This window comes from Aythya marila, assembly GCF_965140915.1.
Source record: "Aythya marila genome assembly, chromosome: 7".
Taxonomy (NCBI): Eukaryota; Metazoa; Chordata; class Aves; order Anseriformes; family Anatidae; genus Aythya; species Aythya marila.
Genome location: NC_139048.1, coordinates 9755942 through 9778460, shown reverse-complemented (window position 1 = coordinate 9778460; position 22519 = coordinate 9755942). Strand labels below are relative to the sequence as shown.

The following is a 22519-nucleotide window of genomic DNA, read 5'->3' as shown; positions in this document are numbered from 1 at the left end:
ACCCACAACCTTCAGAAGTGAAGCAAAGTTGCTCCACCTCGCAGCCAGGTCCCAGTACATCACTGCACAGCTGAGCCCGTTCTCAATCAGCACTGAGTACAGCAGCAGTTACTCCCACTCTATAGAAGGAGGGAGACAAAAATAAATAAATCCCACTTAAAACAACTTGGAGGAGGAGGAGGTTTGGATGGAGGATGTTTTGTCAATTTGCAAATTGGATGGAGGAGGTTTGGTCTGTTCTTTCCAGTCCAATGAGCTTTTGCACACCTTCAAGGGCAAAGATGTATAATGGTAAGATAATCAATCCCCTAAATATCCCAACTGTGCTCAGAGCTCTTGCTGTAAAGAAACATGCTCCTTCATAGACCACTTCAGCTGCAAACAAAGCCTGTTCCTCAGCAGTCAGACATGACTAAGGACAGGCAAAATATGGGAACGTGTTTGTAAACTCTAAGTGCAATTAAGAGGTACCTCATCTCAGTGAAACGATGCCTATTTGGTGTTCCACGCACACTCAGAATAAACGGGAGCCCTGCTGAAAATCCCAGTGTGCAGCTTTCGCAGGGCTGGGGTTCACTTTCACGCTGCTCTCTTCTGAAGCTGTTGCGCAAGAGTTGTATGTTTAACATTTCTAACCAGCCAAAATTGCTCTTTATATTTGATCAAGAATAATTTCTACCTTTGAACCTGTTGCAACGCAGGTTCAAGGGTTACCTGGGTGCAGTATCGCCTGTTTATTAAAGCCACACGCCGATGATTCGGGGCTCAGTCCTGCCGCAGGAGCCGGGGAAGCACCAGCCCTCAAGCACCCACTTGGAGTTTTAAAGCAGAGAAGCAAGGCAGCTGTACTGGCCCCTCCACCCTGTGCGGACAGAAGGTAAGCAAATCCCTCCTGATGGAGTCAAGCTTTCCAAAGCACTAGGCTTCCTGCTTCTGCACAGGAGTACTGCAAGGGGGACAACAGCCCAAATTCGCTGTAATGTGCATGCTGGGTGCTGTTAAAGGTGACAACTGAGTAGTTGGCTGCTCAAGGAGAGGGTCTGAGCTCACAGAGGCATACAAAGAAATCACAGCCAGAGGGAAGTGCCTGAGCGAGAGCAACCACCTCAATACTCCCTGTTGATATAACCTGGCTGGAACGGGAAACCTGACTGCTGAAGCGTGGCTGAAGCCATTTTCTTATCAGCGTGCTGGTTTTGTCTGTTTAAAGATCCAGCGCACGGGGTGCTGGTGCCAGCTCCCATTCAGGTTCCTCGTGAAAACAGAGCTCCAGAAAATGTCATCGTTGGGTTCCACAGCACCACAGGCAGGTTTTGAAATGTTGTCAGTAAAAAGGTGTTATAAACGGGATTGTTTACACTCACAAGTGTATCGGCAATGTTTAGTGCAATAGGAGCTTAATCCTTAACTAACACCACAGAAGCTGGCTGTAACAACCTTTTAGTAAATAAATATATAAAAGCACAGTTTTCAGAGCTATAGAGATAGAGCTGTCTCCAAGCTCTTGCTTGTGCATAGAGCTGCAGCTGTAACTGAGGAAAGGACAGCAGAGAGAAAGGGTAACCAGAAACCAAGCTGCGAGTAAGCTGGAAAGATGTGTGCGCTCCATCATCCTGCCTTCTCTGAGGAATCCACTTATGCTCTGAGAAGATCATTTATGTCCCTGTATGGTTTCTTTGTTTTACAAAAGCCAGAAGGTTGTCCTCAAAAAAACATAGCAGGCCAATTAAGAATTATTAATTGTATAGCTTTCAGACAACAAAGAGGAATTGAAAACCCCTTCAGATAAAGTGACCTCCCCCTTTCCACAGACTCACAAAACTTAGCTCCAAGTCTTGAAGTGACAACAGAGAGAACTATGCACTGAGCTAGTGCTTCTCCTTCACTTATTTACAACTGATTCTATTTGCTCTAGGTAGATGGGATATTTGGGCATCTTTGGACGGCTATTGCTTGTGTTGTGCCATGACTTTTTTTTTCTTATGAAAGCTCATCTTACTTTTCCTTTGGTGATAGTGACAATAGCAATCAATTTGAACTCTCTGTATACTATCTCTGCTCTGCTGATCTTAATTTACTAGTAGGTATGAAAGGTTCTATGTTTTATATACGTGTACAAAAAGAAACAAAGGTTAGGTTATTAATGACTCTGCTCTGCTTTATCTTTTGGCAAAGAATTACTAGCAACAAATAGATTTGTGCCTCCTTTAAAAGGCCAGGGTTTATTCGGATCATTTGAGGCACTATCAAAAATAATAAGCCTCAAAACTATCATATTATTTCTTATGTATACTGGGGAAAGAACATCAGCTCTACTTTAATTAAGAGTGTTAAGAAGTACAAATCATTAAGGAAAAGCTATCCTTCACAAGGCTTTTGTGAAGTTTTCTCACACCCCCAGTAAAAGTCAGGGCATCTGACTGAGACGTACAGCATTGCCACCCAACAGCTGATCACAGACAGTGCAGATTCTCTACTTTTCCTCTTCCTCCCAAAAAAATAACAGCCTGAGGTCAGATATCTGAATGGAGAAATCCTCAGAGAAGAACTCACAGAAGTTGTTAATGCAGCCGGCTGGGCTGGGAGCCTGTCTTTTCTTTCTCTTCTGTTTAAGAGGCATTGCCTTTCTCTAAGCATAATTTCACCATGATTGGCACTATTAGAGCTCAAAGTCACAACTTCACTTAAATGCCACAGGAGCAGCTCTAGGTAGGCAAAAGCAAAGGAGTTTTGTGCAGAACAAGCTATTTTTTTCATCTTCATACAAAGCTCATGACAAAATCAGTGATTTAACCCCCAGCTTCCCTACAGGTCTGTGTTGTTAAATAATGCCAAATTGCAGAGTAAGCTAGCTTTACTTCAATAACATAAAGCTTGCAGCAGCAATGAAGACATAATAGCAATTAGCAGACTAAGTTTTAGCAAGCCAAGGTCCAGGATAGGTAGAACTCTTTATGCAAGTACAAGCTATGTAACTTCTTAGCTTTATTGTAAATTATTCTGAAGTCATAAAGCACAGAAAAGCTTTCAGATGGGCAAACTGTTAAGTGGGAAAACATTTCCAAGAACTGAGGTCAAGGCACTAAAGAAGAAATTTAAGTAAAGCTACTGCCTTCCTACCTCTCAAAGCCTGCTGCAAAATTCCAGTTATATCAGGCAAGCACCATGGAGAAAAAGGGAAACAATAGTAGCCATGAACTTTCACACAAAGGAACACAACTCTAGATAGAAAATTCCTGCCGTGGTAGGAAACAAAATTAAAGTTTGAAGCATGACTCACTTTTACATTGTGCAAATAATTGTGCACATGTAAAATGACAGCACAGCAGAAAGCAGTTTAGAAGGAACAAGGCAGCTTTTAGGGGGGAAAAAAAAAATCAGCAGAAACCATGATGCAGCCTACCAACAAGCATGTTAGAGCGGTAGATAAGAAATACTGTACCCCAACTATTTTGTTAGCACTAGAGGCTGCAAAGCTCTGCTCACCTTAATGTACAGCACAGCTATAGGAAGATAATCCCTGGTATTGAAAGTGCAGCTTTATACACAGAGGGAAAACAAGCAAATGGATTATAAATGGTAAATTACAAATAAAAATTCAAAAGATCTTGGAACATTTTTTATCTCCTTTTTCAGAAACATTCAAACTTCAACCTCCTTGCTTCACCAAATAATAAAAAAGAAAAACTTCCTCTGTAGGTTTTTTTTCTAACCACTGAAGTTCCTCCCTTTCATAACCTCTGCTCCCGGCATGCTTTTCTGCTTGCTGATTTATTTAAACCGGGGAGAGGGAACTAGCTCTAGTTTTAACACGATTACTATCTAATTGGTTTTGGTTTGCTATTATGCTCATAAGGCTCCCTGTGTTTAAGGAAAAGAGGTTGGCTTCCTGCCTCATCTACAGCATGGTATGTGCTTTTGATTGCTGCTTCTCTTCTCTGTAGGCGCTTTTTGGACAAGTAATAAAGTTCCACTTTTGTTTTACTGCTAATGGCCCTGCTGATGGTTATTCACAGTGTACAGTTTTAGTACAAACCACGTGCAAATGTAGTGCTTAGCTATGAGGTTCAAGATAATGCAGTTATCAGGAACCTGCTAGGAAAGCTCTGGTAGCATGCCATCAGATGCTAATCTTAAGCTTTGTTAAATTCAGATATACTCTTGCTCTTTGCTCTTGGTAATACAGCTGCTGTAATATGTTGTGATAAAAGACATCCATACTTAAAAGTTCTTAGTGCTGCCTGTTCTTTATGTGGCTATGTAAGCTGCTAAATGATCATTTTCTAGTTTTCTGAGGGGCTCTCTATGGATTTCTAAGTTGAGCTCTAGTTTTAGCTGTTTCAGCTGTGCATGTTTATGTCTAATAATAATTTCCCATTAATGTAATGCTGACATGTGCATATCTTACGAGGTTATCGTCCTGTACTATCTAATAGAGGAAAGAAATGGTAGCAGAACTTGTTATACTATTTTTAAAATTCTTCAAAACTTCAAAGGGCTAGCTGTTCTGTTCTTCTCTGGGACCAATATACTTTCTGAATAGGTAGCTTTCAAGGAGAAAACCTGATATAAATTACCCCTGAAAGCTTGGCTTTAGCAGCTATCTGACAAAGCCTTAGCACTAAGCACTGTCATGGCGTCACTGTGCGCCTGATGGACGGACAGTAATGTAAGTGAAGTTCTTTATAAAAACGGTCTTTCTATTTTAGAGTACTGAGAGCTTGAGTTCAATAGAGGAAGACCCAGAAATAGTCTGTAACACCGAGTCTGAAACCACAAGTGCTGTACTTCCTGAAAGTAAGCTACTGAGGCCCTGTGCTTTCCCATGGCAGAGCGCTTCTCAGGCAAGATCAAAGGACACTTGAACTGTTTGGCCATAGCTCTTGTAAGAGGTACTCTGAAAGTAAAGTGCGTCTCAGGCTTAATGCAAGTTACTGTGGGTTTTGCTTCAGATATAAATCCGTCTGCCTCTAAACACGGTTCTGAGAAAAGCCGTTGCAGCTAAATCTGGGATTTTACTTCTCTTTACATAACTGAGTCTGTGAAGTGAGCTGTCTTCAGAGCCCCAAATCTCCCAAGGCAATAGGTGATGTGGTTTGTGCATGGTGCAGCAGTTGCTGTTGGGATCTTGCACTTTAGCTTCCCTCTGAATGCTGAACCCTGCAGTAGATCAGCTTTCCTTGCTGCAGCTGGAGGAAGATGGGACATAATGCTTCTAAGCACAAACCAGCACATGGCTCACATCTGCAGGAGACAGGCAAGAGCCACACTATGAATAGGCAAATGCGAAGGGTGAGCTAATGGTGGTTAGCTAACAAACTAGGGTAGAGCCAACTACACTGGGGCTGCTACTTACTCTTTCCACTCAGTCAGTGTGTTATGTTACTAATGCTGATAACAAGTTCTTGTGCTTGACTCAAAAGCATAATTAAACTGTTTCTTGGGCAGGTGTGAGACAAAGAATATAATCTTCGAAAAAAATCTCAAAGGCAGTGCATGATCCTTGCCTCTGAAACGGTGCAAGTACGAGAGAGTTGCTGTCTGTAAAGAACTGTTGTGAGATAGATGATAAGTTTCTTTCTTCAAACCTCTGTGCTTGAAACCACAGAGCTCAGTTACTTTCTGATGATTGCTGACTTGAGAACAGCTCTCATTCATTCCTCTAGCTAATGAAGGAGTCATGCTGGAGATTATGGGGGGAGTGGGGGGAGTGGACAGTGTACAGTAGAAAAGAGAACACACAGTCCTGAACTCAAGGCTGTAACTGGAATCACTGTAATCTCTTTTGATAAAAAGGGGGTTGGTGGAAGGGAACCTAAGCCTTTGCACTCCTGATCCTGGTGCACCTTATCCCTGACCATTGATCAGGTCAGACAACCTAAGTACACTTTAACCATCTACCATCTTATTGCACAAGAGGACTAACAGAGGTGGCTTGAGACATCCTGTGCATTTTCCATCTTTCTGGTCACTGGGGGCTAAGTCCCTCAAAACCCTGGGGTTTTAAGCACTTCAGCCTCTCTGCATGCTTAAGAAAGCCCTTAGAGCTCGTTCACCCTACAATCAGAAATGTCCTGGCACTGTTGCATGTTGCGCCAAGCTGAGTTTTCACTCAGCCCATATAGATCAGCGATCACTTATGTATAATGTACCAGATTTGTGGGTTAAGCTCAGGTTGCGGTTACTCCATGGCACATATTGAGGGTGGAGTGCATGGACAAAGGGCTCATGACGAAAAAAGTTTCCTGTCCTCTCTGATGGCTCTTCTGCTTTCAGGGCAGCAGGATTAAGTGGTATTTGAAGGATGCCAGAGGTGGTTAGTTAGCAGTGCCTTGGATTTCACAGGTATTTACAGTATAAACTCTAGGAACAGTAGACAACTGGCTTAGATCTGGAAGCTGAGATAAATTCAGTTGTGGTTTCTTCTCACAGCCTGAATAACACACCCTGTGTACTTCAACAGTAGGGGCTAAAGCCACCTAAGCAAACACAGTTGGAAAATAAAACCAAAACATTGTAATAAGTAAAGGGAATTTAAAATAGCCTTTCAGGTAAGAAAGGCATATTTTTTTGATGTAATGTAAACAAGATCTAGGTATTTGTACTTCTGACACACCAATAACTTCTGTGGGTTTAAAGGATGTCAGGTTTTGCCTCATGCATATACAGGCTTATTCAGTATTGTAAGTGGGCTAGAGATGATGGTTACTAGAAAAAAACTAATTAGAAACAAGTGAACACATGATACTTCCCAGGTTTTGGACATTAGCTTGACATAGGATGTTTCTTTAAACTTAAAATTGTTTTGGTTTGGCTTGTAACTACTCAAGAAAAATTTTCAGTTATAGGAATGCTGGTTAGGTCACACTGGGGTAAGACTACTGCCTGCTTTCTCTTCTCTATGGAAGAGACTTGTGGAATCCATTCAACCTGAAGGCAAAAGTTTTACTGCATTCAGTCACCTTCAGGCTTCTCTCACACTTGATCAGGTGTTGTCCCTAGACTTCTCTGAGCTCTCTGCTCCGAGCATCTTTCAGAGCTCAATGGTCAGTTTGTGCCAAGGCATCTAGGAAGACCACCTTACATGTGAGTCAATGAGGAGATGAGAATGCCATGACTGAAAGCTTTCAGTGCCTTACCTACTGCTGCCTGGAACATTTGGGGTTAGGAATCCTTACCACAGCAAGATTAGACAAGTGTCTTCTACTAATTTTCTGTCAAATAAGGCCATTTTACAGACAGTAGTTGTTTGTGACAACTGCACCAATCTGCCTGATTAGGCTAATTAACACTGCTAATCAGTGTTAATCTTTTAATGAAAAGAACTCTGTGCTACAGATATGATTGACAGTTCTGCTTATTACCTCTAGCACGATATTCTAAAGGCAACCAATCCTTCCTGGTTTCTAGGAAATAGCCCTTTTAAACTGCTATTAAAATGAGCATGAGAACACAACTCAGCCATTAACACTGGTACAACTACGCAGGCATGTGGTCCCTTCACCTGCCTTCACATAGCTCCCTTCTCTTACTGCTCACTGGGAGAACTTTACATCCAGAAAAGAGTCATCTGAAACACACTGCGTGAAAACTCCTTTTAATCCATTTGGGGATGGAAAAAGACTGCAGAAGCTGATTGCTATGAATGAAAATCCAGGGTAATTGGATATGAGTACTCTGGTATCCCTCTAAAAGGATGGGAGGATAGAGCTCTAGATTTGCTGTCTTCCCACAGGCTAAGCTTCCAACATACAAATGTTTCAAATGTGATTTGTTCTGCCACATGGATCTAGCAATGGGCTCTGAGTTAAAGCAAAAAAAGTTTGTGTATTAAACCCCTCTGCATATTGAACAGTGGAGATGCCCGTACCAAGCTGCTTCAGTTCTCGTACTATAACGTAAAAGCAAGTAGTTGACTTCCACCATAAATCAAATACTGTTCAGCCACCTACAGAAAGCTGTTTGCTTACTGCTGAAGTAAAGCTTAACAAGACCAAATGTATACATCATGAAGAGTATTAAATTCTTATTTTTCCAAATAAAGCAGTGATAGAACAGACTGCTGGGTGACTTTGACATGAATTCAAACTTCATCAGCAGACCTGGTTTAGGAGAATTTCCCCCCTCACCCTCCAGACTCAGTTGATAAAAGCCAAAGGAAGGGCATGGAGATGGGCAATATTCTGTACTGAGAAAAAATAGGTTTGTACTTCCTAGGCATGGTATGTCCAATGACCAGATTCATCCAATGTCACCATAAATCAGTAGCTCCTGCCGTTCTTGCTGTAGCAGAACTTTTTGGGGCAGTTCTCTCAATGCATGAGATCTAGGTCAGGGGTTTGGACAGCACATTGTAACTCAAAATGAGTAGGTTTAGGGAATTGATGCTTGCCAGATACATGGGTGATGTGCTTTTGGCAGCTTGGACTTGACAAGCCTCCATGGTACCCATTCTTATCCAGATGCTGAGCATCCAAAGCATGTCTTACTTTTCTCTCACCAGAGAACACATTAGGATTGCCAATTAACATAGCCACTGGAAACTGAGAAGTACAAACCCATAAACCTCATGTGGGTGATCTAACTGATCAGTCTGGATTCAGAGACCCAAATTCTGACTTTGGGACCTGGCTGAACTTACTGTTTGAAAAATACCTTCAACCTTCTCAAGTTGTTCTAATTAAAGGGTACCTGGAGCCCATTGCTCCAGAATACTTGGTATTATTCTTGTATAAGGAGTCAGTTAATTGCTAGCTGGCATATCTACTGATTGGGTCCCCTCAATTCTGCATAAAGGAATTTGAAAGGGTGTGGTTAATGACCTTGCCAAGTATGATGTGACGTGTCCTGCATACCTATTTAGATACTAGCAAAGATACATTAGTGAGGTCTGAGTTCATTTTGACCAAATACAGTCAGATCTGCTATATTTGCCTTGGCTATTCAATCTGAAAAATACCAGAGCATTTTGGAAATTAAAATACTCGCTCCTAAGAGAGGAGAAGGAACTAGATGTCTCTTTGCACCTCTTGTGAGGAAATCCTGCATTCTCAGTTTTTGTTTCCCTGCCATTGCAGGAAGAGATTCTGCAACGTGTAAGCAGCAAAATAGCTTCTGTATCTCCCAGCCAGACTTCTGTTGCACATGTTGACTTCCAGGGCACCATTTCTTTGTGCAAAAGTATCTTTAAGAGTTTTGACCTGTACTGTATCTCATGCTGAGGACACTACCAGTATCAGAAGCACTTTCCTGGCATAGACCCAGATTTCCAGTAGGAACAGCTGATCATGAGGACATTGCTTCTCCTGCAGACTGTTACAAGTTTATTATGTCTGTGTAAGCTTCAGCAATACCTCCTCCTGTTGGACAGCAATAACTGTCTTGAGGTGTTCTCTTCCACTGTTCACCTCTCTGAACTATACATGTATGCATTATTATTATTTTTTATATATGTATATACTTAACTTGGGAAATTATATACTGGCAGATTTTTACTCTTGAATAGGAAAAAAATGGCATCTGTTCTTTGCCTGATATCATTGGACTTGCTTTTTGTGGAGGTGGATGCAGAATAGATTAAGATTTATGGGGACAGGTGACTTCAGATCTCTTAAGAGGCTTAAAGCATTGCACAAGTATGCTTTATTATTGTATCAAGGAGTCTTTAGGGGCAAACAGCTGAAACAATCTGTAGTATTGCTTAACAAACTACTTAAGTAACCCTGGCTTACAGGTAGTGAGCGCTTCTAACGTATACCTACTAAACCTCCTGTTTTGTTTCAGGTTCAACTCCGACTGCACTGATCCAGCACAATGATCTGGATACTTCAAGTCTTGTTCTCACCGCTCCCAACACCGGCATTGATAACTCTTATTGTATTTGGGGTTGTCATCTCCCTGTGGGTGATGAGCAGGCCCAAACCTGTTTTTCCTTCTGTTGACTTGAACAAGCAGTCGATAGGAATTGAGGTAATGTTTATTCTGCATGTGGCGATGGAGCATTTTGAGATTTTGCTCTGAATACCAATTCATTTTGACTTTGGGCATCTGTGGGAACTCTCCTGTCTGAGATACAAAACCTGCTGTACAGCTCAGCACTATTGTGGGAAGGGAAGTGTTAAGACGCCAAGAGTAAGAAACTGCAACTCTTGCCAACAGGGTTAGGTGTGCTAGGTGTGCTTCTTACCCTTGGCTGTCACTGACTCTTTTTTTTTTTTTTTTTTTTTTTTTTTTTTTTTTTTTTTACGTACTATAAATGATTTGCAATTCTTTTCAGTCTGATGGCATACTGAGATGCAGGACTTCATGTAACTATGTAAGTGGTAGCGCTTGATCTTAGTCAGGGTATCTCTAATAACCTACAGTTGAATATTAGTCTAGGCCTTATAGAAAATTCCTCTTCATGTGACTAGTAACTGAATAGATCAAAACCAAGAAGGAAAATGAGACTTCCCTGACAACTCAATGGTATTTAAATGCTTTAAAGGGGATTGCTAGCAGACTGGATGAGGAACAAATGGCATTGTATCCGTTCTGCACTGATTTCATAACTGTGCTCTGTTCCTAGGGAGGAGCCAGAAGAGCTGCAATCTTGACAGATAATAACCTGATTTCTTATTACTTTGAAGATGCTAAAACCTTGTATGAACTTTTCCAGAGAGGACTGCATGCTTCTGGTAAGCTTTGGAGCTGCCAGTTAGTACTTACACATCACAAGGAAAAAAAAGTGGTTCCAAGCTTTTTTTGCATTGTTTCTCGTCTGTAGTAACAGTTAAGGTTTCCTAGAGTTCTGTGGGGTGGAGTGACAAGTGACCATGTTTCCCCCCCTCGATTTGGAAGCAGTAGCAGGTGGCAGATTGGGTAAGAGCAAACATTGGGAGCTTAAGGTGGCAGAGTCCTGTGAAGACTTAGCAATACAAAGTGTGGTTTGGGGAGAGAAAGGGTGTGTGCAAATAAATCTCTGTTTTGTCCTCTGAAGTGGGTGAGTTTTTTTCAGTGTAAGATTACTGCCTGCTCATAAGAATGGGTCTGTCTTTATGACTTCAAGGGTCCCAGGCATGAAAATGTGATAGATTACAAACTATTTCAAACTCAGCTGAGTTGCGAAATGGGAAAATATCACCAGATCCTGGAAGTATTGCTTATGAAGATGAAGCCATCAGTCTTGTTTGTGCAATGTACTTAACCGTGGATACTGCATACTTCCATGCTTCACACAGTTAGGTAGATGTCTGAAAACACTTCCCGCTTACCAATGTTGCATTGAAGTGTGATGCCGCTTCAGTACTGAGCTTTACAGCTGCTTTTCTGAACTCTTCCATTAGGAAATGGCAACTGTTTAGGCTACAGAAAACCCAACCAACCTTATCAGTGGCTGACGTACAAGCAGGTGAGTGTTGTACATCACAGATGACATAATTTGGGATGCTGTTTTGTAGCACTAAAACAGGGGGAAACTTTCTTACAGGTTTTGGACAGAGCTGAATACTTGGGATCAGGACTCCTGCAGAAAGGATGTACACCATCATCAGACCAATTCATTGGCATTTTTGCTCAGAATAGGCCAGAGGTAAGCGACAAATTGAATGTTATTTCCCAGAATATTCTGACATCTTGAGGAGAAGAGGGTCTGTTCAGCTTGCTATTTAAATAGTTTGAGGCCACATGAGGAACAACCACAACTGGCTTTTACCCCCGTATTTCCCTTATTACTGATTGGGCACATATAATGCTGGGCATGTAACACAGTCTATAACTATCTTGAACCCTTGATACTGTAAGAACCTCATAGACATGCTCCTTACACAAACAGCGCTACTAATGTGTGCATGAGCTAGTCAAGCTGTATGAAGTCACTAGGTAATCCTGTCTTGTGAGCTGCTATTTAGCTCTGTTTTCTCTTTTCAGTGGATAATTTCAGAGTATGCCTGCTACACTTACTCAATGGTTGCTGTTCCACTCTATGACACTCTGGGGCCAGAAGCTATTGTATATATTGTCAACAAAGGTAAATATTGACTTCAACTACTTCATAATAATGATTTCTCTAAGAAGCTTTATTTTGAGAAGGTTAAAGTGCAAAGGAATTTGATTTAAAAAATAGAGTAGCTTTACCCTATAGTTTTATAGACACTGCTTCTGTAAAGCTGCTTTGCAGGGTATGAGATTCAATGCTTAGAGGAAGGCAGTGGGTTTTGTATGTCTTCTAGTGTCTTGGGTGCAAGTCCACTGACAACCTGCTAGATTCTGTGGACCATGCTGCAATCAGAGGGGTCAACAACTGCTAGCTGTTTGAGGTTTGGCAATCTTGAACTCCCACACTGTTTGCCAAACAGACAATGCAGACAGATTTGCATGCAAATTAAGACTAGATGTGTGTCTCTGATTTAAAAAGTTCTAGGAGGCAAAGAGCAGAGGAGGGGAGGAGTAGAGATAAGCCCAAATCTGTTTAGTTATACAGAATTAACAGCTAGCATGCCACCATGAAAGAAACTGGAGAGGGAGCTTGAATGCATCTTCAAAATTTCTTTCCCTAGTTTGGGGGTGATTGAGGGCAAAGAGGAAATAAAAATCAACTGCTGTCACAACTATCTAAGATCCAACCTATAAACAGGATTTGCCAAGTAAATCACTTCAACAATCATGGCGGTGAATCTTGCCAACAGGCCTTGCCTTAATACTACACAGCTGTGACTTATAAGGTTAATGGGGAACCAGCATGTTCAGACAAATCCAATTCCTCTGCTGTCTTACTGGTAAATGATTTTGTAATTGCATAAAACTTTCTTGCACATCCAGGGAGGTAGAGGCATTAACTCAAATTTTAGCTACCTCTTTCGAACAGGTCTAAAATTCCTTAGATTTAAGGAAAGTGGTTACATTTAAACAATCAGCGCACTTTTATGGCAATACCAAAAGAATAAATACTTGTCTTGCCTATGACTGAAGATATTTGTCTTTGATTCCTCAGTGTAAAGGCTTCACATTAGGTAAAACTGAGATTCTAGCTATAAAGTCAGTTGTCCCTAGTAGGAAAGAACTTTCTTAGCACTGTCAAGCCAGCCAGTGAATCCATGTGAACTAAATGCAAATGGCTTTGGAACATAACCAATATTACATTCTAAGTATACGTTCTCCTGAGTTATCACTCAGTAGTGTCTCATGTCCTCAGAACAGACTTATGACATGTAATTTCTTTTCTGTAGCTGATATAAGCGTAGTGATTTGTGACAAGCCGGAGAAAGCACAGATCTTACTTGACAACTGTGAGCATGGAAAGACCCCATGTATGAAGACTATAATTCTTATGGATCTCTTTGATAAAGAGCTCAATGACAGAGCAGCTAAAGTGGGAGTTGAAATTCTAGCACTACAGGAGGTTGAGGTAGGTGACTAAAGACTTCTTATCTTGCAGAGGAATACCTTGCTAAATAGGCAACAATGACACTTCAATGTAAGAATCATCCAGTTGTCATGCCTGTATCAGAGATCTTAATGATCAGTCATTTTGAAACTTGATATATTTAAACAAGTAGACTTGCAGAGGTCAAACGATTGACTAAAGTTGTGCTCATATGCTGTGGATACTCTACACATTAACCTGAAGATTTCCTTAGCATATCTCATGGTACAGTTGTAACAGGATTTATCAGGCTTCTAAGCTGCCAGTTGATTCTAATTAAAACTCTAAGTGAAAATTACTGGCTGTTTTGACACCCCAATACTAGGGTTAATTTCCAGATCTGAGGTGTAAATGTGGAGTGTAAGAGATGTGGCCTATATTAAATGAAATGAACTACCTCCATTCAGGACTTCCAAATTCCTTAAGCAGCTCTACTCACTTTCCACACATTCACAATTTTCACAGTCTCAGGAGTCAGTTTTTCCAAGTTATAGGTACTAAATGCATGAAGACCAACTTCTCTCACTGAATGAGATAATTTTTATAACATTGCATTTGAAATCCAATTACCTGTTCATTTGTTATTGCTGCACTTCTTTCTGATGCAATTGTTAAGCTGTATTTTCTCTAATACAGGAGCTGGGAAGAAATAACATCAGAAAACCAAATGTAAGTATCTCTGTGGAATAGTTCTAAACTTGTGAAACTAGTCTTTGAGAAGACCTCTTGACGTGCTGCTAGGAAAGGAGGCTGACAGGATTTTTTTGTAGATTTTGTCTTGATGTTTCCAAACAACTTCTAGTTCTAGTAGATACTGATAACTAACATAATAATCCTTACACTGTTGACCTAATGTGGCTTTTTCTCTCTAGCCTCCTAAGCCTGAAGATCTTTGCATTGTGTGTTTTACTAGTGGTACAACAGGTAAGAGAATGCATGTTGTTGCTTCCATATTAAAACAATCGCTGTACTAAAAACACTAACTTTCCAGTGCAAAAAGGGAAATACAAACAACATATAAGATTAAGTTAGAGCCATGTCAAGCCACTACTGAGGACACTTAGTATGTTGGGACATTGTCAGTAAAAGTCAAGTATACAAAGACAAAACTTCTTAGAGGGGAGACTAACCAAATATATGCTGTCCTACTTTGAAAAATACAGGGTCTTAGGGCCATAGCTGAAAGTGCTCAAGATGAGATGTATTTGTGAGATAATGTGAGATAATGCAAGCTATGACTGAGCCTAATACCAAGGCAGCTCAAAGTGACTGAGCCAAAGAAGACATGAGCAACTGACTGCAGCAGCAGTCACTCACAGCTGACTTTGTCTGATCTTTCCAAAGGTAACCCTAAAGGAGCCATGCTGACGCATGAGAATGTTGTTGCAAATGCCGCTGCCTTCCTTAAAAGCATAGAGGTAAGCTACTGTTAATGATGGTCTCTAGGCTATGTGACTGAGTGGTGAAAATTGCTTTACTGTGGGAGTCTTCTGCAAACCATTCGTTCCCTGTAGGCACTTTACTAAGTGCTCTTGTTTCCATGGGAGAATTGTATGTTAAATAACTTGGTTTGACCCTGAACAAGAACTAATTAAACATTACTCTAGAATGAGTAAGACCTACATGCCAAGAGTACTGAACTACCGTATTTCAAGCTTTGCTGAAACACAAAACTAACCCTGATCCAGTGTCCTGTCACAAACTTGACTGAATCAGTTATAACAGCAAGTTTTGCAGAGATGGTGGATGAGCCTAAGTTGCTTCAGTCTCTCTAAAAGCATGTATTTTAAAGTGCTCAAATTGATCCAAACTTACTCCCTTTCTACTCAAGCGGGCGTAGGGAGTGCTGACATTTGTTTCTTTCTCCTGTAGAATACAGTTGAATGTATGCCTTCAGATATCAGCATATCCTATCTCCCCTTGGCTCACATGTTTGAGAGAGTTGTACAGGTAAGTAGACTGTGTGCATGCTACTAAGCTTCTGTAGAAGACATAGGATGTATAAACTACCTACCAGTAACACCTGGTAGGAGTCATTCCTAAATGGCTAAGCCCGCCTACCTAAGGTAAACCTTTAAACGGACTAAATAATGCCTAGTTACTTCTCCAAGATATGGCTACTAACTTCCTGTAAGGAAGCTTTGTTCTTCAGCCCAGCTTCACTGAATCTGTGACACCAATCTGAAAAGCTGCAGGCCAAATTAGTAGCATCAAGCCATTAGCCATCTATAAATCAAATTACAGCAAAAACTGCTGGCTTTCTGTATTTACTCAAAGTCTATTTACACATGAACAACACTACTATTGAGTATTGGAAATCATGCTGCTTTCCATGTAAAATTATTATGGCTAACAAAGCTATGCATTATCTTTGACTGACGTTTGGTTGATTTTTAGACTGTGATCTACAGCTGTGGAGCAAAAGTAGGCTTCTTCCAAGGAGACATCAAATTGCTGACAGATGACATGAAAACCTTGAAGCCAACACTATTTCCAGTTGTACCAAGACTACTCAATAGAATATATGACAAGGTACGTGAGGAATTTTTAGCTAAATTCTTCTTAACGTTCATGTATCTAAGCAAGTATGCCCATTCAAATTGAAGTTGAATACATCGTAGTATCATCACTACATTAATTATTCCTTATCAGAAGGAATTTTTTAAAATCCTTTTCCAGGAGATGGAAAGATCTCTGAGACCTGGACTACATGAGCAGCTCATGCAGTCATGGCTGAGATAGGTCTGTTGCTGTTCTGAGGCAAAGACCTTGCTTACTTTCAGAATGAAAATCAAGCAAGTGCAAAGCTAGAAGGTTCACTAGCCCTTGGAGTTGTAGCTGAAGTATGACTGCAGCAGCACAAATTAGTATTTCCCCTTGGTTCGTCTCCTAGATCACAGCAATAATGAAGACAAATCCTAGAACAACAAAGTAATGCATGGTGCCTCCTAATAAAGAAAGAACTGGAGGTACAGATACGAGTTGAAACCTGAGAGTCTGATACTTTTCCTTACAGATACAAAGTGGTGCAAATACCCCAGTGAAAAAAATACTGTTAAATATTGCTATGACTCTGAAGATGGCTGAAGTAAAACAAGGCATAATGAGAAATGACAGCATTTTGGATCGGATGATCTTCAAAAAAGTTCAGGTAAGCTCTTACAAGTGTAAGTAACCCAAGCAATGTAATGCTAAGAGTTTGATCTGATGGCTTCTAATTCACTTGTAGGAGACCATGGGTGGAAGAGTGCGTATAATGGTAACGGCTGCAGCCCCTATATCTCCCTCTGTCCTGACATTTCTCAGAGCAGCATTGGGCTGTCAGGTAAGCTGATTCTTTTGCCTGAATGCCTATTTGATGGTCACTTGGGTGTAATCAGTGATGCAGCTGTGGTCTAGCTCAGCTTGTTCCTGGAGACACTGCTGTCAGGGTCTTCAGTATTTACAGGCTGCTTGATGAGGATTAACAGCAACAGAACAAAATTTTGCAGAGCTAACTGACATCAAACTACAGTACTGCAAAACCTTCTGTATGCTCTGGGAGGAGGAATAGAGCAGCAGAAATAGGAACATGCAGCAACCGCAGCAAGTCAGGCAGCTGCCTCTGAGTTTTGTGGCTTATCTTGACAGTCAGTAAGCTCCTACTGTGGTACATCTGAGAACAGAGCGTGGAGAATGAGGTAACCAGAGCAAGGTTTAGATAGCTGAACTTGAAGAACATCCAGTCACATCAGTAAGACCAGGAAATCTGAAGTAGGATAATACTGTCTTGGTTTCCTCCTTAAGAGGAGATTTGTGCACGGGCATAGTTGAAACTGTGAGGCCTTTTACACCAAGGGCTTGGTGTTCGAAAGATGTTTATGCTTTCTCACATAGATCTTTGAAGCGTATGGCCAGACAGAATGTTCAGCTGGATGCACGTTCTCAATGCCTGGAGACTGGACAACAGGTGTGGTAGCTGAGACTTGGAAACTCTTGCACAACTGTCAATAGAAAGTGGCACTCAAGCTATTAGTTAAATGATAGACAAATTCTGAGTGCTTAACCTCAAAGTGATTCTTGGCAGCATGTCACCTGTATGGTTAACACGATACCAGAATATTCAGCTCAAATAGATGAGCATCTCTTGTGTAAAGTGCCCTAGCTCCTAGCTCAGCCTATATCCTGCCCCACTGTGCAGGAGTGTCTGTACAGAACTGAGCAAACTGACAAGAACTTCCCAAATGGCTTTTAGAAAACTAGTTTTAGCCCACAAATCATGTTTACCTCAAATAATTGATTATAATGCCAGATAGGAGTACTTTCCTGAAGGGCAACACTAAGAGTTTTAAGTTTCATCTTAGGAGTGTTGTTTTTAATATTCAGCGTTCTAAGTTCGAGCTTAGGTCACCATCCTTCTGCACCATAACTGCAGATCATAATGAGGATGAAATGCAAATAAACACCAGGGTTAGTGGGGGAGTTCTGTGGAGGCAAGTGTGGCACATGGTCGGTGTGATTGATTAGACCAATAAATGGCTCTAAACTTTGAGACTGAACTGCTACTTATCCTGCATTAAGTGTCTGAAAATGGATTTATAATAAATATTCTTGAACTTCTGGTATCAGACCCCTTTAAACAGTACTGTTTCTTACTAAAGTAGTGAATAGACCCATTAGGTATCTACCATCACTAAAGTCATATGTAGGGGGACCTAGTCTTTCTAGTTTTATATCAAATAGGTCCAACTCCCAGCAGAATCCATGAGTCATGACTCCTTGTGTTTTCTCTTCAGGCCATGTTGGACCCCCTCTGGCTTGTAACATCATAAAATTAGATGATGTGGAAGAAATGAACTACTACTCTTCCAATAATGAAGGCGAGGTAGGTACCATCTCCTTTGTGTATCAGGAAATACTGCAACATGGGGCTTGTGACTAACAATATTCTGTGCTTGCTGTAGGTCTGCATTAAAGGACCAAATGTGTTCAAGGGTTATCTGAAAGACCCTGAGAAGACAGCAGAAGCAATTGACAAAGATGGCTGGCTTCACACTGGAGATATAGGGAAATGGATGCCAGTAAGTAATTGCTTAATACAAAACATCTCTTGGATGTGAATTTTCAGCACGCTGCAAAGCTGCAGAAATAAATTCTAGGATAGAAGCTTTATAAAATATTTTGTTAAATTGTTCACCATGTAACTCCAGGCAAAGCTCCAAAAGCCAGTCAGGTTATAAGATCCTGCATAGTGCCTGCTAAGCCAATAGTTAATATGCATCTTCTACAACAAAGAATGAAGTCTATTATTTTTGTCACAGAACACAGAAACTGTCTAATCATGTCTGCAGCTATTGGAGAAATTGGATAAAGTGCCCTTTTATTCTGTAGAGAGCAAAAAATAGTTCCAGACTATCATGTACCTTTCATTTTAAAAAAAAAAAAAAAAAAAAAAAAAGGCAAAACCATTATATTTTGCTGCCTATAGAAGGGAAACAGGCACTTGAAACTAATGGCATCCACCTTTAACTTCTAGAACGGAACACTGAAGATCATTGACAGGAAGAAGAATATATTTAAACTTGCACAAGGAGAATACATTGCTCCAGAGAAGATTGAAAATGTCTATGTTAGAAGTGCTCCTGTAGCCCAAGTCTTTGTACATGGAGAAAGTTTGAGGGTAAGTGATATTACGAGTGAGCATCCTGCAAGATTCCTCCCACAATGAGTTCTGAAATATCAGGGCACAGACTTTAATATATACTACAGCACTTGAACAAGATCTGTTCTCAAGGGCATGACGTTTATAGGCATATCCTCTCTACAGCCTTCCTTCTTGATACCAAGATCTCCTTTTCTTTGGTGTCAAGTTGGAAGCTGGGTAAAGGTTAATTACATACTTGTATGGAGTTAGTATGTCAGGTGAGCAGTGTCTCCACTGCTTTGCCATAAAGGTGTCAGTTGCTGAAGTGGTTAGCATATAATAGACATACTGCATGAGCACTTGAACTGCTGCTGTCAGAACTCAGATAAGGGGCTTCAAAGTCCATGTATCTGCCTTCCAAATTCTGCAGATTGGGATGTAGATGGGGCTTAGTACAGAGATATTCTTGACTATCAAGTTCTCATGTAGACTATCTAAGTAACTCCAAATGCTTTGTCTTGGTATAAATGTGACTCCTCCTACTTGTTTTCAGTCTTGTCTAATAGGTATAGTGGTTCCTGATCATGAGACACTTCCAGAATTTGCAGCAAAACTGGGAATAAAGGGTTCCTATGAAGATATCTGCAAAAATTCAGTGAGTTTTCTTACCTTCTTAGTAGGTTATAGGTAGATTTTTAATTCTGAAGTCCAATCTTGCATCGCTTTGACTTCATTTTTTACCCATCTTTTTGTAAATTAAACCAGCTTAATATGGAGTGACTTTCAATGCCTATCACTGTTTCTTTTCCAATGAGAAGAAAGGCATGACCTTGTAGCGGTCATGTCACCAGATGTCACCATGTTTCTTAACATGAGAAATGTTGAATGCTGAAATATATATATATATATATATATATTCTTGCCACCTTAGTTCTCACTGACTGGGTACTGGTTGTGGTCCTGAGCCAATTACAAAATGGCAGCTTTACCTACACTGCTTCTGCTTTCTCTTCTAGGAAGTGAAGAAAGCTATTTTAGAAGATATGGTCAGACTGGGGAAAGAGGCTGGTCTGAAATCCTTTGAACAAGTGAGTACTTCCAAATCCCGCTTGTCACAAGTACCTGTATTGGTAATACAATGGGTGGGACGTCTGTATTCCTGCTGTTACTGACTGCCAGGACAGGGACCTTAAGACATCTGACCTAAATCAGATGCCCAGGAAAACTGATTGCAGTAGGCAGGGAAGCATTACCTGGTTACCTGTCTTTTTACCAAGAGGCAGGTAGGTGTACAGGGCAACCATTGCAATTGCTATGAAATGGAGTGGAGGTTCTCCATAGGCTGCAGGACCTGAACTTTCTCCTAGTCAAAAGGAGTTTGACTTGTACCAGAGAAGCAGTTTAGTTAGTAGAGACTACTGAGTTAGTAGAGACTGAGCACTAAGCTCAAGGCAGCTGGGGAGAACTGTTGTTTGCCCTCTACATAATTCTGTGTCATGTGCTAAATTATTTTCTTTTAATAGGTTAAAGACCTTCACATCCACACTGAGCTCTTCTCTGTAGAAAATGGACTCTTGACACCAACACTGAAGGCAAAGAGAGCAGAACTTGTTAAACTTTTCCAGAAGCAGATTGAGGACCTCTATTCAAATATGCAGGAATAAGTGTCTAATTTCAAGTAAACTGAAGGGAGTATCCAAACAAATCTGTAACACTACATGACTTACGGAGAACACAAGCATGAGTGGAGGGGAGCAAGGAGAACTTAAATGTATTTGTTTCTGGCATCCTGGGAAAAAGAACTTTCGGATGAAGACGGCTACTCTGTGACTGGTGACTGGCAGTGTAGAATCTCATGGGACTGTGCGTCAGATGTCTAGACAAAGCCAGAACTTCCCTCTTCCTTAGGCTGTGAATGAAGCACACAAAAACACTGAAGAGCCCCAACCTTTTCCAAGTATACACTTCCTACTGTTGTTAAAAGCAAATATAATTTTCTTGCTCCAAGTATGAACTCCATTCTGAACCTGTGGCTTGATCTGCAATCAGACTGAACTTTCATGCAGTTGTGTTGTATGTTCGGGGGCGAGGTAGTTCAAAGACAAAGTGCGGGAAGATAACACTTCAGTTTCCACTCAGGATGATATAATCTTCTCAACACACCTGTCTCAGTTTAAACTGTCACAATATAAGTAGGGGCTTAACATCTGTTCAGCAACTACAAAATGAACTTCCTGCTCCTAGCCTTGGACTGCATACTCTATATTGTTTTTAATGAAAGTGTGATTAGTTGGGCATAAACTGGTTTATGAAATGCATGTGTGTAAAGCAAACATGTTTCAAGCTTTACTATGGGAGGCACTGGATCGTTTGTTTGTTTTGCACATGTTCTCAAATGCAATGGCAATTATAAAGCCAATACACTTATGAACTTATGAGCCTAGTAACTCAAACTCTTAAGTGTCCTTCTTAAGGATATAAAATGCAATAAATTGTGACTACAAACTCAGACCAAAGCCTGTTTTTCTTTCTCTTCAGCAACCAGACATCCACCTGCAGGCTTATTGCTGCCTTGATTATGGATGGTTTCCTTCCGAGGCTGTGCTCTGGCTGTCCGTAAACTTGTTTCCTGTGCTGTCAGGGCCTAGCTGCAGCTCAAGCCATGAGGCAATAAGCTAGCGTGAAACAAGATATTGCTCCTCTAATCAGCTTTCCTTTTCTTAGAGTAAGACAATATATGTCAAAGTCTTCGGCATAGTCTCTTACTCAGCTTGTCCCATAGAAAATTAAATGTGATGTCTTATTTTAGGGCAAAAAAATGATTAGGTTCTTTAGGAAAACTATTTAGGCAAATGAGTGCTGTCCTCCTCTATCTTTAGAAAGGGTTACGGGGCTCTGGAGAGAGTTAAGCCAAGTTGCTGACAATTTTTACCTGTTTCTGTAATAGTTTGAATTGGTGTGCCTTTGTTTCTGTTAAAGGCAATGCAGCTCTAAGAAGGATGTAATATACATGTATGAGAGGAGTACATATAGTTTTACTATATCAACTCCCCTTGTCTGTGCCCGATTCTTACAGTTAGTGGCCATTTATCTCTTTATTTGATGCTCACGGTCAGATACTCCAAACTGAATGCAACCAGTTGGTCAGGAAATTTCCAGCCCTTGCTGTGAGGCATCTCTAGCTTCAATTAGCTAAGAACAACCTGCTTCTGTTTCAGAAGTCTAAATCCAGTTCTGTTTCAAGTCTAGGCCCAAAGAACTTTTAGGTAATTTTCAATTACTTTATGTGCACTGAGCACAGTTTTTGTCATAACCTCAGGGTATAAAGACTTAAAGAGCCTGAAAGACATGCAACTACCTGTGCTGCATGTCTTTCTCATTCCATTAAAACAAAAAGACTTAAGAGTTGCAAAAAGGCTTAATCTTTTGGCCTATATGTCAGACTGGGGAGAAGGTGCAATGTATAAATGTATACTTAAAATGGTTGTGGGTTC

The 22519-nt window shown here is 40.7% G+C and overlaps 1 protein-coding gene across 2 annotated transcripts; it reads left to right on the top strand.

The window, feature by feature from the left end:
* The first annotated feature begins 764 nt into the window (after positions 1–764).
* ACSL5 (acyl-CoA synthetase long chain family member 5) lies at positions 765–21543 on the top strand. Of its 2 annotated transcripts, none has more exons than XM_082765308.1 (21): positions 765–877; positions 9784–9969; positions 10568–10676; positions 11325–11389; positions 11468–11569; positions 11908–12007; positions 13206–13384; positions 14039–14071; positions 14275–14326; positions 14747–14820; positions 15275–15352; positions 15800–15934; positions 16419–16553; positions 16632–16727; positions 17279–17351; positions 18178–18266; positions 18346–18462; positions 18918–19061; positions 19579–19680; positions 20042–20113; positions 20549–21543. In XM_082765308.1, the coding sequence occupies exons 2-21, from the start codon at positions 9814–9816 to the stop codon at positions 20687–20689; spliced, it is 2052 nt and encodes a 683-aa protein (XP_082621434.1). In that variant the 5' UTR covers positions 765–877; positions 9784–9813; the 3' UTR covers positions 20690–21543. The 2 variants fall into 2 exon arrangements, with proteins under 2 accessions (XP_082621434.1, XP_082621435.1); XM_082765309.1 differs by lacking the exon at positions 765–877 and adding an exon at positions 3794–3908.
* Positions 21544–22519: the final 976 nt, after the last annotated feature.